The sequence below is a fragment of the Aquarana catesbeiana genome, linkage group LG08, assembly GCF_042186555.1.
Source record: "Aquarana catesbeiana isolate 2022-GZ linkage group LG08, ASM4218655v1, whole genome shotgun sequence".
Taxonomy (NCBI): Eukaryota; Metazoa; Chordata; class Amphibia; order Anura; family Ranidae; genus Aquarana; species Aquarana catesbeiana.
In genome coordinates, this window is record NC_133331.1 from 30,964,130 (window position 1) to 30,981,321 (window position 17,192).

Consider the following 17,192-nt stretch of genomic DNA (forward strand, 5'->3'; position numbering starts at 1 on the left):
ATAATGGACCTCTAATCATAATTAAAAAAAACAAATATAATTAAAAGTTTATTGAAAGCCAAAACTTTTTTTGTCTTTTTCTAATAAAGTAGGAGAAGACTGATAACCTGCCATGCATCACTGTCTATGTCCCTGCTGGGAAGATCTACTTTTTTTATTTGTCCTGACAATGATTCCAAAATTTTTTTTTAACTGGAACAGAACAGAATCTTCCAATGGGAACACATCCGATAACTGTCCAAGAACAGGTTTCCCTCATTTCCTGTTGTGTCTACAGGACGGAAAATAAAGGGAAACCTCTATAGAGCAACAAGGATCTCAGGTAATGGGGTTTTAACTTTTTTCCTGATCTATTCAAAAGTAAAAGTGTTAGCATTACATATACTTTAAAATGTTACTAAACCCAGGAGCCTGCATTCACCATATCTGGTCTCCCACACAGAACATGGAAACGCAATTATTTTAGTAAATAAACTGATAAATACCTTTTCTCATTAGAGTAGTAGTTTATAGCAGTCTAGTAACTTCTATCAGCGTCTGGTTAAAGCTTGTAGGAGGAGTTTCTCATTCTACTCTGATTACCCTATGAGGCTGCAGGACCCCTGACCCTTTGTCTGGACAGGGCCGCTTGGCCCTGTGCTTTTCACATGCACCCTCCCAAGAAAAAAAAAAAAAAAAAAGTCTAAAAATACACACCAAACTGAGCATGTGCAGAGTGACTCCAAAGGCTCCGCCTTATCAGGAGATGGCTTGGAGACCGTGGAAGAAGGGGAGGATCAGAGAAGACAGGGTCAAATGGCGTTTACACAATGCAGGGGATTAACCCCTGGAGGTTCCACAGCGAGTACAACAAGCAGGCTTTACTGCATATACAGACTGATTTTACTGTTGTGGATTTAGGAACGCTTAAAATCAAATATAATCATGCATTTGTCTTAGGGATTTAGTATTACTTTATCAGCCTAGTACTCACGACATGATTGCTAAGAAAATACAAATTTAAATTTGCACATACTGTATCAACACAGTTGTCTCTGATGTTGAAGCATTTACACAGCACCCAACCTGTAGTTAGCGTTTCAAATAGTAACAGAATATTAAAAAAATAAATAAATTGTATATATATATATATATATATATATATATATATATATATATATATATATATATATATATATATATATATATATATATTTATTTTTTTTTTTTTCTTCTTCAAAATATAGTTGTTGCAGTCAAAAACGGAAACCAGTGAATAAATACAATTATAATATATACAGTATATTATATTACAGTAGTAAGAAACTGACATTTACAGCTTCAAGCGTCTGCTGTATATCTGTCATTAGTAAAATGGAGCGCACTCTGCCAAGTCCTGTGTATAGTATGATAACGTGATCAGTAGCAATTCCCTTTCAGCTATAAAATCAAACGCACGCCAATAATTACGTTGCAATAAAAGTTTATAGACTGCAGCAGCTGGATAAAGCAAGAATGAAATCCATAAAAATAAATAAGGTTAATTACTTGTTAGAACACAAAAGTAATATTTTGATTTTGTACAAAGTATTTATCCTCTATCGTAACCAAATTAGCATCGTAGTTTATGCTAAGAGACTTGCATACGGATTCATTTGCATAGCACTACTTTATTGCACAATTTATTCATTCCCATGTAACTTTCCATGCAGAGGAGCTTATGGGTACCTAAACAAGGACCTTTAAAGCTGATCTCCAGGGCCTTTAAAGCATGGGTGCTCAACCTGTGACCCCCAAGCTGTTGTGTAAGTACAAGTCCTATTATGCCTCTGCCTTTGGAAAGTCATGCTTGTTTAATATTTTGTACTGTTTGTAGGTCTTATAGCAGCACCATCTTGAATTTAAACGCATTGTATGGTGTGCCCCCCAAATATGTACTTGTATATTGTAATAGGCCCTGACCAGGTTTTTTGGGCTGGAGCACCCCTCCCCCTCCTCATTACCTATTAGAGGCCACCAGTGTTTAGGATGTATCCCCTTCAGTTCTCCCACATAGAGGAGTTCAGCTCCCATGGTTTAGACAAAGGATCTTCCATTCTATTACTAGTGTAGGACCCATTAATTCGGGGTACTTTGTCGCAGTAAGTGGGCTTAGCACTATATGACCATACAGTGACCAAACCCCCGTATTTTTTTTAATATGTTCAGGTGTTTTTAACTAGCCCTGCAGGAAATGTCATTCTTGTATGTGTGCGCTGTAAAATATTTTGTAATGCTTGTTTAACCGACACCCTTGTAATGCCATGGAACTTGTAGTTCTGCAACAGCTGGAGGGTCACAGGTTGAGGAACCAAGCTTTAAAACTTCTGCTGATTGGTTCAGGCGGGCTGATGTCACTCTCTCCAACTCAGCAAATCAGAGGAAGCTTTGTATTCATTCACAGAATACAAAGCTGCCTATGAATGGCTGAGCGCCACTGATTTGTTCCAGGTATGAGACGGGAAGTCTCCATCTCACAGCTGGAACCCAGCACTGTGTACCGCATGTAGCTGAAGCTTAAAGCCAGTGCAGCACTAAGTGAAGGAAAACGTTTGTTTGGACCCGCCTGGTTCCAAATAAACTAAAGTCACAGAAAACCTGGAGATCAGCTTTAAGACGGGATCACCAGATGTTCCAACAATGGAAGCTGCAGATTTAAAAGGACTGAAACCAACTTTTGAAAAGACATGGTAAAGCTTATATCTGAAGATTTTAGTGAGTGGGTTTACATCTACTTTAATGCTATTATGATAATCATAAAGCAATTAAATATTTAAAAAGTCCAATAAAAATTATTTGGGAAAACAGTAACACTGAGAACTGCAGTTATAAGGAACTTAGGTATGCAAGATAAATATGAATTTTCTTTAGTGTTTCTCCGAGTGTTCATAGCACTCAGATACCACGGATTTCATTAGCAGAACATGAGAACTACAACTGCTAATTATTATTGATGGAAAGCTGCCAGGGTGTAATAAAACTCAAGTTAAGGACAAAGGCCTGAATGTGCAGTCAGAATGACCCCTGAGATTGAATTTATAGACGTTTTCCATCCTTACTGGAAGGAAAGAGTTTATTTTACTTACAAGACAAAGACAAGCTGTATTTTTAGCTTCTAAATACAAGATTGTGCCTTCTATAAAGGGCCAAGAGCCTTTCAGACACTGTGTAAATACAAAGTGCCAAGAATATAGTCTGTGTTTTTAGAGTCTAATTTAGTAGGAGAAAATGTGGCTTATCTCTCTATCATAGTAAAAACTGCGGGGGTTCCAGCGGGTAAAGTAGAGAAAAAACTATTAACATTGCATTCTGTTTTAAAGTGTTACTAAACCCAGGAGCCTGCATTCACTATATCTGGTCTCCCACAGTACACAGAACATGGAAATGCAATTATTGTAGTAAATATAAACTGCTAAATACCTTTTCTCATCAGCAGTAAATAGCAGTCTTGTGACTTCTAGCAGTGTCTGGTTAAATCTCGTAGGAGGATATTTCATTCTCTCCTGACATTCCTATGAGGCTGCAGGACCCCTGACCCTCTGTCTGGACAGTGCTGATTGGCCCTGTGCTGATCACATGCACCCTCCCAAGAAAAACAAAAAAACTCTAGCAATACACACCAAACTGAGCATGTGCAGAGTGCCTCCAAGGCTCTGTACAATCAGCAGATGGATTGGGGACAGTAAAAAGGTGGTGAAGAATCAGAAAAGACAGGATCAAACAGCCTTTTTACACAAAGCAGATTAACCCCTTATGCCCCCTACACACGGTCGGATTTTCCGACGGAAAATGTTTGATAGGAGCTTGTTGTCGGAAATTCCGACCGTGTGTAGGCTCCATCGGAATTTCCGTCACACAAAATTTGAGAACTGGATCTCAAATTTTCCGACAACAAAATCCGTTGTCGTAAATTCCGATCGTGTGTACACAATTCCGATGCACAAAGTTCCACGCATGCTCGGAATCAAGCAGAAGAGCCTCACTGGCTATTGAACTTCATTTTTCTCGGCTCGTCGTACGTCTTGTACGTCACCGTGTTCTTGGCGTTCGGAATTTCTGTCAAGATTTGTGTGACCGTGTGTATGCAAGACAAGTTTGAGCCAACATCCGTGGGAAAAAAATCCATGGATTTTGTTGTCGGAATGTCCGATCGTGTGTACAGGGCATTAGGCTCCACAGTGAGTATTAACGCCCATACACACGATCGGACTTCTTGACAACAAACATGCAAATTAGCTGTTTTAAGGCAACATCCGACCATGTGTACGCTCCATCGGACAAACTTTTTAGGTTTTCATCGGACAAATGTTGGCTGTGCGATCAGACAAACTTGACGGCAACAAAAGTCCTACGTCGGCAAGTCCGATCGAGTGTACACAAAACCATCAGACTTTAGTACAAAGTACAAACATGCATGCTCAGAACCAATGCAAAATATCAGACAATACAGAAGTTGACCAGAGGGTGGTGTCGGAGAATTGAACGTCTTCTTTTGAAGTGTCAGTACGCTGAAACGTCATTACATTCGCGGCTGTTGCCTAAAAAGTCCTGCCGTGTGTATGCTTAAAAAGTTCACAGCCAACGCCCTTTGTACAGAAATCCACGGGAAAGTTTGTATAAAGTCTGATCGTGTGTATGAGGCTTAACAAGCATGCTTTACTGTTGTGGGTTTAGTAACACTTTAAGCCAAAACAAAAAGGAGGATTTTGGCTTTGAACACAGTACCTCTAAGGTCATTGGGTACATATTGTAGCCCTTACTGTACATTTTCAAATTCAATGTTAAATGTGCTATCCCCACTGGGCACCAAACCCCTCCCCCTCTGCAATACTGCATACTTGTGTAGCACCCTGATGTTTAGGCTGGGTTGCGCTTAAATTTACCTGCCAAGTGATAGTTGCCTTGGCCGATTGATAGGAAGTCAATTGGTTTCACCCCAATTCTGGAGTTGCTGCCTTTCTCGCTTCTGTCACTAGATGGCCGGGTTTCTACTGACATTAAATAAGACAAGGGCATTGCAAGGACAGATTAGGAATATATGGGGTGTCTCGGCCAATGGGCAGGGATTTTCTTGGGTCCCTTGGCCTGCTGGGAGAGCCTATTTATTTGGGTGGAGTCAGGTGATCGGGGTTCTGTGCCACCTGGACGGCTGTCTGGGTGGACGTGTGTCATACAAATACTCTCTTTATTGTGATACTTTATCTAAAATGTTATACAATGTTTTATATTTGCATTCTCAATGTACTTTTTTGTACTGTATCTTGCAAATATGTTAACTTGTACTGCACTTTATCACATTAAAAAAAAAAAAAGAAGTTAAATAGCTAGGAAAAAAAAAAAAAAACACACACACACACCACACTTGACAAGTGTGTAGGTGGTTTCCTGCTTGCTGCATTTTTACCATGGTTTAATACCACATCTATAAGATTTCTCTCTCCAGAACATTACTTCTTGAGCTCTCAATGTTACAAGCATGAAATTACCACATAAGGAGAGAAACAAGGGAGATTCCACCAATAAACTGTTTGTAAAGATGTGGATTTCAGAGCGGTTGCTAGGGATAGAAATGCCCTATTTACCTGTCCATTGATTGATTCTCTGTGGGCATGTTAGAAAAGCTCACTTGAAGACCTGGAACTCACAGGGCCACTTCAGGTAAGCTTTTCTAACATGCCCACAGAGAATCAATCAATGGACAGGTAAATAGGGCATTTCTGTCCCTAGCAATGTTGAGAGCGTTTAATTCTCCCGGGACTTCTCCCGAGCCTCGCCCATCCTCTGGAATTCCCTACCCCAATCTGTCAGACTGTCTCCAAATGTATCCACTTTTAGGCGATCCCTGAAAACTTTCCTCTTCAGAGAAGCCTATCCTGCCTCCATCTAACAACTGCACCATTTTCTCCATTAGCTCATCCCCCACAGCTATTACCCTTTTGTATAACTTGACCCTCCCTCCTAGATTGTAAGCTCTAAAGAGCAGGGCCCTCTGATTCCCCCCTATATTGGATTGTATTGTAATTGTACTGTCTGCCCTCATGTTGTAAAGCACTGCGTAAACTGTCAGCGCTATATAAATCCTGTATAATAATAATAATAATTCAAATAGTAAAGATGGTTGCCCAGATAAAAGGAAAATATGAGAGCAGGGGTAAAAATCATCAATATATAGACTTGATGGGTAATTAAAATGTGAACCACCACACTATTGTTTGCTTAGGTTTATATAAAACCAGTCTTGAAATTGTAGCTCAGGACACTAATTAAAAGGTAAAAAGATGAGCGTTTGCAATGCTGGTTTGCGTTTGATGGTTCACAGGTCCGGGCTGTCATCTTGCTTTATTATTAGCTTTATTATTAGTTAACTCAGAGCCAACAAGTGTATATCATGTGGCCTGACCATTCACTGGCAGCATGCTTTTTCCAGCTCTGTGACTCAATAATAAAGCAACACTCAGAAAAACAGCAAACCTACCGTATATACTCGAGTATAAGCCGAGTTTTTCAGCCCATTTTTTTAGGCTGAAAAACCCCCCCTCGGCTTATACTTGGGTGAGCCGTACAGCAGCCGTACCTTTGATTAATAAAACAGCGGGCGTCTCCCGCTGTGTTATGCAGTCTGTTCGGCGGCCGTCCATTGTAACAAAGCCCTGCCTCCTCCTAGTCCGTGATAGACTAAACACTGTTACAGTACTGGGAAACTGTACGGATGGGCACAGTGAGGCTGCAAATGGGCACAGTGAGGCTGCAAATGGGCATTGTTTACCCAGTAGCTGCTGCATTTTCCCACCCTAGGCTTATACTCGAGTCAATAAGTTTTCCCAGTTTTTTGTGGTAAAATTAGGTGCCTCGGCTTATATTCAGGTCGGCCTAAATTCGTGTATTTAAAAAAAAAAAAAAAAAAAAAACTCTATAGTATTTCTGTTACTTGGCATTCACTATTATAGAGAATGCTAGATGTTAGCTACCATAAAAAAAAAAAACAAAAAAACACTGCTCATCAACATGTTCACAAATACAGAATAGGGAGGAAAATAGTCACTGACAAAGAAATGATCAGTAAATAATTTTAAAGTTAAGTTTATTTTACCAGTAAGAAACAGAACAAAAAATCCAGAAAACATTTAAAAAAAAAAAAAAAAGTTATAAATGGATTTGAATTTTAATGAGTGAAATAAGCATTTGACCCCTTCGCAAAACATGACTTACTACTTGGTGGCAAAACCCATGTTAGCAATCACAGAGGTCAGAGGTTTCTTGTAGTTGGCCACCAGGTTTGCACACATCTCAGGAGGGATTTTGTCCCACTCCTCTTTGTAGATCCTCTCCAAGTTGCCCTGGCCGTGTGTTTTGGGTCACTGAAAATGGGTCTCGGATGGGTATTCCAGCAGGACAATGCCCTGGCTTTGGGAAGAAGGTTCTGACTCAAGATTTGACAGTGCATGGCCCTGTCCATCGTCCCTTTGATGCGGTGAAGTTGTCCTGTCCCCTTTGAAGAAAAACACCCCCAAACATCATGTTTCCACCATGTTTGACGATGGGGATTGTGATCTTGGGGTCATAGACAGCTTTTCCTCCTCCTCCAAACACAGCTGATGCCAAAGAGCTCGATTCTGGTCTCATCTGATCACAGCACTTTCACCCAGTTCTTCTCTGAATTATTCAGATGTTCATTAGCAAACTTCACACGGGCCTGTACATGTGCTTTCTTGAGCAGGGGGACCTTGTGGGCACTGCAGGATTTCAGTCCTTCACGGCGTAGTGTGTTACCGATTGGTTTCTTGGTGACTATGGTTCTAGCTGCCTTGTGACCATTGACAAGATTCTCCCATGTAGGTCTGGGCTGATTCCTCACTGTTCTCATGATCACTGAACCTCCACGAGGTGAGATCATGCATGGAGCCCCAGACCGAGGGAGATTGACAGTTATTTTGTGTTTCTTCCATTTGTGAATAAGTGCCCCAACTGTTGTCACCCTCTCACCAAGCTGCTTGTAGCCCATTCCAGCCTTGTGTAGGTCTACAATCTTGTCCCTGACATCCTTTGACAGCTCTTTGGTCTTGGCCATGGTAGAGAGATCGGAATCGGATTGATTCTGTAGACAGGTCTCTTTCATACAGGTAACAAGCTGAGATTAGGAGCACTCCCTTTAAGAGAGTGCTCCCAATCCCAGCTCATTACCTGTATAGAAGACACCTGGGAGCCAGAAATGTTGCTGATTGATAGGTGATCAAATTCTTATTTCACGCATAAAAATGCAAATCAATTAATAACTTTTTTTGAAATGTTCTTTTCTGGATATTTTTGTTGTTCTTCTGTCTCTCACTGTTACAACAAACCTACCATTACAATTATAGACTGATCATTTCTTTGTCATTGGGCAAACATACAAAATCAGCAGGGGATCAAATACTTTCTCCACCCAACTGTACACATGAATAGCCAGTGGCAGAACTGGTCTTTACAGTATCAAATCATAGGAAGACTATTTAGCAAAGACGAAAAACAATATGGCCACCCACTACAATACAGTTCCAGATAAGAGAAATCTTACCGTGAAATTTTCCTGTGATTTGTAATTCTCATCCAGGTAAACACGAGCTCGGTTGTACTCTTTCATGGCATCACTCGAAAGCAGATCTCTGAAATCATAAACATAGAGTGTGATTAAAAGGACTTGAATACGCAGAGTGATCCTTTATGTTTCAAACAGTTTGCTCTGAAGACACTTTAGTGGCCAACCAGAAATCTGACCACCACCTGCTCTACTGTAAAGACATATACTGGTCTACGTCAAAATCAGTAGTGAATTAAAGCTGCCATGTTCTGTGGTGGAATCAAAGTTCTTATTTTGCTTAAAGCGGAACTTCAGAAATCTTTCCATCTATTAAATCTTCTTCTGCCCCATTTTTTTTTCTTAACAAAGATGCCCTTGTTGTTGTTTTAACTTTTGATAGTAAAACATTTTTTTTTCTGCCAGTAAATCCCTTATACAGCCCACTTCCTGTTTGTCTGGTCATTAGCCTAGGCGTATGACATCATGCACAGCTCTCTCTATCACTCTAGTGAGAGTTTGCCAGGAAGGGAGGGGGGGATGAGTCATAAGAGGGCCAATGAGAGCTGCAGAGCTGGAGGTATGTGTCTGTGTAAATCCAGGAAGTGAATAGGCAGCAGCTTCAGCTGCCCACAGTTAAAATGGGCGCAGACAGACTCAGAAGGAGATTTCTGCAGCATATCTGGCAAGTACAGAATCACAGTATATATAAAATAATATGCAAAGTGGTTGGAGGGAAGCTTCAGAATGGCAAAGATGTTTTTATAACAAATTGTGTGAGCAGACTGAGTTGCTCTTTAAATTCTCGTTGTGATTTAATGAAGCTTTTCTGCTTTCGAATGTGAATGTTGTGGGATCTGAAATGCTGCCTGACTGTCCTGTTACAAAATACCCCGCTGGACACAGAAATGAAAGAAAATTAGTGACAATTTGCATTATGAAAGGACATTAATATTCAGTTTCAACATATTTAAATAGTGCAAGTTTACCAATAAAAAAAAATGTGTACTGGTTCCCATACTAATCTATTTTTATGATGGCTCTTGGAGCTGAAAGTCAGAGATGAAAGGCCACCGGAGATCGGGGCTGTTCTACTGACATGCTAAAAACCAACGCAAAATCCAAATGATGTGCACAAAAGCTCTAAATAATGGCAGCTTGCAGTTAAGATGAATCTAAACATATACAGTGTTTTCATATCAGGCACTGCTTTGCATACATTGGAGCTGTAAGCCAGAATACATTATCAGCATGATGTCAGGCAGTTGGCAGGGCAACCACCGTCAGATCTCAGGTAGTCTTTCTTCTGAATCTCAACTGTGAGAGTTATCAGGCAAAATAAGTAAAGCCAAATATGATAGTAAAAGGTAAATCTTTCAAAAGTAAAGCTGGCATAGAGGAGCAGCTGGTCTGAAAAAAAAAACTGAACAAGCTATTGTATTCTGACAGTGGGGGGGTCCTCCATTATCAGAATACACCAATTGGTGCTGCAGCTGATTGGCTGCAAGCAATGATTGAACGGAAATATAAAAAAATATACATAACAGTTTGAGGAGTCTATCATTATATCAACTCCTTTTGAATAAGAACAGGCAGAGACTGATTGAAATTCATACGGTCCCTGCCGAACCGGCCAAATTTCGATTTATCTATGGCCAGCTTAAAGCCACATACACACGGGCCGAATAATGGGGCATGTGTACAGGTGGCGGTCCAACAGAGGCTGGGCAAATGTCCGGCTTCTGTCGAAGTGGCATGATCGAGAGAGGTCTGCCGATCGGCATCCGATCAGTGCTGGCAGCCAACAGCTGAGAACGCTGACCGAGCTGTTCTGGCGGGGGGGCGTCCCCATGTCAGAACACAATAGCTCAGCAGAAAGGGGGGGGGGGGATGGGGGAGATTGCTGTACTAACGTCATAGTACAGCGGCTCCTCCCGAGCTCTTCAACCCCGCTGGGTTGAACAAAAAAAAAACAAATAGTGTGTACCACACTTAAAGTGATATTTAAGTCTTTTTTTTTTTTTTTTTTTAAATAACAAACATGGTTTTGCACAGAGCAACCTGGATCCTCCTATTCTTGGGTCCCTCGCCCGGCACTCCTGGTGCCCCTCCCCTTCCCCCTCCTGCTGAGTGCCCCCACAGCAAGCAGCTTGCTATGGGGGCACTGGAGCAGAGCCACTGCTCTGTGTGTCCATTCAGACACCGAGCCCCGGCTCAGCCCCGCCTCCTCTTTCTCCTCATTGGCTCATTGACTGACTTTTACCCAATGAGGGAGAGCCCCCGAACAAGAGGCTCTCTTGGGCAATATCTCTAGATCTAGGGCGGCTTAGATAAGGATTGGGGGGGCTCAGGTAAGGATTGGGGGGGCTGAGGGAGGGCTGCTACAAACAGGTTTTCTTTTATCTTAATACATTAAGATAAAAAAACCCTTCTGTCTTTAGAACCACAAGTATGCACAATAGTAATTTTAGACTCAATATTCACATTCTTGCATACGTTTAATTGTAAATCTCACTCTATCTTTCCCAGCAAGACACTCTATAACGGGAAACAACTTAGCTTGTTTTCTCACCTTTTTCCCTTCCACTGTTCACATTATTGTGATTTAATGGTTTTTTACAACGTAGTTTACTTTAATGCCTTACTTACGGAAAAGGATTACGGTACTTATCAAGCAGACTGGATTGAAACCTTTGTGCATTAGGTGTGCTTTTATACAAAATGCAGAATAAATTGTGGTTTTCAGAGTTCTCATCTATGCAATTCTGTGCGGTACATTTAAATGAGAAAATCTTGATTGCTGAACTTTTAGAGCACTTTTCCTAAACAGTGGTCAGGATGAATGACTGGACAGATTTTTGGAAACACAGTTGTGCAGCTCTGAGGTGGCAGGGGAGGCAAAAATCACAAAACAGATGTGTTACAGATATAAATACAGCATTACACAAATGCTCAGAATGATCGGGCGGGGGTGGGGGATCTCAACATTCTATTCTAAAAACACATGTCAAAAATGCAAGTCAGGCAGACTGTGAATGGTCAGTTAGGTACAGGTCTGCTCTACTGCAATAAAAGACCATGCAAGATACGTTCCACTGCTTTCATTGTACCATTGGGTGAGGCATATTTTTCTTAGCCACTTCAAGACCAAGCCTATTTCTGACACTTGTTGCTTACAAGTAAAAGTCTGTATTTTTTTGCTTGAAAATTACTTCGAACCCCCAAACATATATATATTTTTTTAGCAGAGACATTAGAGAATAAAATGGCGGTTGTTGCAATATTTTACGTCACACAGTATTTGCGTCAAACGTAATTTTTGATGTAAGAAAAAAAAAACTTCAATTTAGCGCTAAACAGTAAAGTTAGCCCAGTTTTGTTTGTATAATGTGAAAGATGTTATGCCGAGTAAATAGATACCCAACATATCACGCTTTAAAATTGTGCATGCTTGTGGAATGGTGACGAAATGTGGTACTTAAAAATCTCCATAGGCGACGCGCTAAAAATTTCTGACGGTTACCCATTTAGCGTTACAGAGGAGGTCTTGCACTAGAATTATTGCTCTCATTCTAACGATCGCGGCGATACCTCACCTGTGGTTTGAACACTGTTTGCATGTGGGGGCACAGATAACATACAAGTTTTCTTTGGCACAGGAGCACGGAAGGATGGGGTGCTTTAAAAAAAAAAAAAATTCTGATCACTTTTATTGCTGTCACAAGGAAGGTAAACATCCCTTGTGACCATAATAGGCAGTGACAGGTACTCTTTATGGAGGGATCTGGGGTCTAATAGACCCCAAATCCCTTCTCTGCACTTAAAGGTTTTCAAAACACCAAGATTGGCGCTTTTAAGTACTTTTTTTTCTAAATCCACGCCGTAGGCTGCCAAGTAAACCGGAAGTGACAGTTTCCGGGTTTCTACATCGGAGACCCAATCAAAGCCGAATCTGAATGTGCCAGCTGGTGCCTTGGGTCTCCCGGTGGGACGGGAGACCCAGGCAGAGCGGCTGAACGACGACGTCCCCTCCCGCTCCTTGTAACAACAGCCGCATTGGTTGTCACTAATAGAAAGCCGACCGTCTGCTCTATACAGTACCAGGGTGATGTCTGTAGCTGCAGGCATCACCCTGGTACATCCACTTAAGCAAAATGAAGTACAGGTACTTGATTTTGCAGGAAGTGCTTAAATGATTTTGAAACCCAAGAACAAAATGATCAAATATTGTAGCTTAATAAGCCTTCCCAGTGGTAGCAAAAGCCAACTACAAATATTCTTGAAAATGCTGCCTACCTGCATAACCTGTATGAAAAAGATCTGTGAATATACACCGCTTTTTAATCCACTCTGGTGCGGTCACATGATCCAGGAGGTTCAATTCCCCTGTGTAAGGGAGCACATGACAACGGCGCTAAATTCCTAGAACCACGACATCACAACCTGACTCGCATTACCCCTCCAATGTCAGCGCTCCCTCCTCTGCCCTGCAGCAGCCGCTTTCACAGGTGAGCCAGAGCTGCTGGATCATGTGACCACACCGCAGCAAAATGGGAAAAAAGGCATTTATAGAGGTGTTTTTTTTTTTTTAGACAGGCTGTAGAATAGGTAGGAGGAGGGGATACCTTTTTTTTAATACTTAATTAGCCTCATGTTCAACTTTAAATTTGATACAAAACCAATTCCAAAAATGTTGGGGTGCTGTGGAAAATTCTACACAAAGAGAATGCAATGATTTGCAAAGCTTATAAGCCCATATTTTATTCATAATAGAAAATAGAAAACATATCAAATGTTTAAACAGAAAATGTACCAATTTAAGAAAAAAATAATTTAATTTTGAAACTGATCGCAGCAACAGGTCTCAAAAAAGTTGGGACCGGGCAACAAAAAGCTGGCAAAATAGGTGGTACCAACGATAAAGCGCTGGAAGAACATTTTGCAGCTAGTTGGGTTAATTGGCAACAAGTCCGTTAACATGTAAATGAGAAAGGATTGCCGCTATTCCTGACCTGCCCAGGGGAATAAATGATAAAGAGCGTCCACCTACAAACCACACACAGCCCGATGCATTTCGGCATGCCCACCAGAGCTTACACCAGTGGTGGCTGGTGCTCCATCGGTTGGGGGGCGCCAGATGGACCTGACCATGGACTGACCCAGTTGCTCCAGCCCGCACCGCACACCATACCCACCCGTCCCCCCCCGGTTGCCATCTCACTCACCCCATGCTAACAGGTGAAGACAGCGGCTTCCCCCTCAGTCTCCTCCGTGTCCCATGCATCTCCTTGGCCGTGCATCTCCTCCCTCCCTCCTCCTCCCTCCTCCTCATAGGCCAATAGATGTCTTCTCCTTTTGGCCAATCTGGAAACGGGTCTCACGACCCGCTTCCTGATTGGCCGGGTGAAGAATCAGTGTGATAATAGCGAATTTTCATTCACTATTGTCACACAACTGGGTGCTCTGCGCCCCAAGCCCACCCTTTATTGAAGCCTATTAGAACCTCCAGCTCTGATCACGTGCTTCAAAAAAAAAAAAAAAAAAATCCCATTGGAATCCATGCATCAGGCGCCCTTCATGTAGATTAGGGGGCCAGACACACGGAAAGGCGGGAGCGGCACCCGTGCACCCCCACAATGGACGGGTCGCCACTGGCTTAGACATAGTGTTAGGTAGAGACATGTAGGCTGAGGCCGCTCTATCGTTTTTTTCACCTGGGCTGGTCGGGAGTAGCAGTGATCCTTTCCCATTTACTAACCCCCTGGATTGGTATTAGGACAAGCCTGTACTCCATATTCTGGGACACAGGAATATGTTTTCACCTCTACTTCGAGCGGCACCAAAAGCAATTAAACAGGTTGCAGATCATTTAGCATGATTGGGTATATAAAAAGAGCATCTTAGAAAGTCAGAGTCTCTCAGACATACATATATGGGCAGAGGTTCACCAATCTACAAGAAGTTGCACCTAAAAATTGTGAAACCATTTCAGAATAATGTTCCTCTATGTAAAATTGCACTGAATTCCAATATAACCTCATCTACAGTACATATCAAATGATTCAGAGAACCTAGAGAAAATTCTGTGCACAATGGATGGTTTTCTATTTTATATGGCGAATAAGATTTGGGTTTATGAGATTTGCAAATCATTGCATTCTGTTTTGCTGAAGATTTTACACAGGGTCCCAATTTTTTGGAAATTGGGGGTGTTGATGCAGTAGATTTCTTTTTAAGGCTAAGCACATTTTCAGCAAGTACAGAAAATGATTGCTCCTTAGAATGGTGGTCAATTGGAAGAATGATCCCCTTACAGACAGCTGAAATCATCATTGAGTCACTGCTTACTTACAGTATCTGAGAGGCAGGAATTGTTATTTGCTCAACGGACTCCTAACATGGGGTGACCAGACGCCCCCGGACTGAGAACACTGTCCCCGGACCACGTCTGAGGTTGGACTTGACAGCTCCATTCACTCTCACTACTCAGGCAGTCATGGGGCGCAAATCGGAAACCCTGGGGGTGTCTCTTCGATGTCCAGATTAGAGAACATCTCCTCTGTCCATAATCCTTCCCTGGGGAGCTACTGACCTCCCCCTACAGAGCAGCACACAGAGAGACCAGCTGTACGCACCGACATGTGTATTTCGTTTAGTTCCGAATTCGTTTAACGAATTTTGACAAATTCGTTAATTACGAAATTTCAGAATTTTTCAATTTTTCGAAATTTGGGAAATTCGAAAATTCGAAATTTCATAAATCTGTAAATCCAAAAATAAGAATGAAAATCTGAAAATTCGAAAACCCAAAAATCTGAAAGAAAGAATAAAATATTAAATTATTGGTATTGGAATTTCCTTTCAAATTTGGCTGTTAGTGAACGTAACGCGTACAAATTTATCCGAAGTTACGAATTATCTAAAATATGGAATACCGTATCTAAACGAATGGAACGTAATGATATAATAATAATAATAATAACAACAATAATAAAACCTTTTTATTATTATTAGTCATTATTAATTTGTTCCATTAGCTTAGATGCGGCATTTGTTATTTCAGATAATTCGGAACTTTGGATAATTATTAATTTGTTCCATTTGCTATGGATGTGGCATTCATTATTTCGGATAAATTTGTATTTGTTACGTTCACAAACAGCCAAGTTTGAAAGGTAATTCCAATACCTATAATTTAATAGTTAATTATCATTAGTTAGTTATTTCGAATTTCATGGATTTTCTTTCTTTTTTTCAGAAATTTGAAAATTCAGAAATTTGAAAATTCAGAAATCCGAATTTTCGGATTAAAACAAAAGCAAAAAAAAATTCCCAGTGCACATATCTACCCACCAATCACTGCAACCGGGCATAACAAATCCTGAAGAGAGGAGGGGGAGCAGTGCAGTCACCAAGCAGAAACACAACTTCTGAAGACAGGTTTGCTCAAACTTCTATCAAAACTCCATCTCAACTATCTGCTGCTGCACCGGCCTCTTCTCCCCTGCAGAGTCCTCACAATCTACTGAGCACCCACAGATTGCATGTTATATACCTTGGCATCCCCCCCCCCCCCCCCCCCCAGACACTGTAAGTAAGGCTGGTTGCGGGTGCAGGAATCACATGTGTTCCCACAACTACCTACAGCTAAATTGCGCAGCTCTTATGGAGATGTGCAGAATGAATGTCACCCCCGCACATCTCAGCCAATGCTGCGTTTGCACCTTTTTTGAGGAAAATGCAGGCACGGCAGCTCATTCGAACCAGAGCTAAAGAAGTATGGTCAAAGCCGATTTGGCTGTACTTCTCCTATGGATCACAGGAGTGCAGTTTGTTCTGCACTCCTATGACCCAGATTCAGCAGACAGCGGGCTGAAGTCCGCTGTCGGCTGATATCACAGAGCCGGTACAGACTCTAGCAAGAGTAAAGTCGCGATTAGGGATACACCGATACATTTTTTTTTTTACAATGAGTACAAGTACCAATTCTTTTTTTTTTTTTTTTTTTTAGTGCACGGCGATACCAATTACTGATTCCTACCGCAACTGTTTTGTTTTAACTTCAGCTGTCAGCAATGGTACAAAGCATTGAAAAGTTATAAATTAATTAAATAGATTTTTTTTTTTAATTTAGCGCTTTTTCAATGTGAAATGTGTAAATATATGTTAGTGAATCTTTTTACACATATATATTAACAAAGCAAACAAAAAAAAGTTTTAATTGTTTATCGTTTATAAAATAGACGTGAACAAAAGAAAAAAAGCAGGAAAAAAATAATTAAGTGGAGGAGAATAGGGAGTTAATTAAGGCTGATTAGAGTAAATTAAGGGTTATTAATAAACATTGCCAGCTGCTTTTTTTTTTTTTTGACAGCTCTAATTCCCGGACTTCTTTAACACTGGGGAGACCCACTGACAGTTCAAAGAGCTGAGCCTGAAAGTATCGGTTTCAGGTATCGGTGCATTTGCACGAGTACCGATACTAGTGCAAATACTCGGTATCGGTGCAACCCTAGTCGTGATCCACCCAGATGCCTGACCAGCAGCTGGCTCAGCCTCTCAGCGTTCCACTAAGAACCTGAGCTCCCGCCCCCTCCACAGCTCAGCGATCCAGTGAGCA

At 41.3% G+C, this 17,192-nt stretch overlaps 1 protein-coding gene across 2 annotated transcripts in view; it reads right to left on the reverse strand.

The window, feature by feature from the left end:
- INPP5A (inositol polyphosphate-5-phosphatase A) overlaps positions 1–17,192 on the reverse strand; it is a 611,899-nt gene that overhangs the window by 359,956 nt on the left and 234,751 nt on the right. For both annotated transcript variants that reach the window (XM_073595667.1, XM_073595668.1), the window contains exon 4: positions 8,573–8,660. In XM_073595667.1, the coding sequence (XP_073451768.1) occupies positions 8,573–8,660 (88 nt within the window). The remainder of the gene's footprint in view (positions 1–8,572; positions 8,661–17,192) is intronic.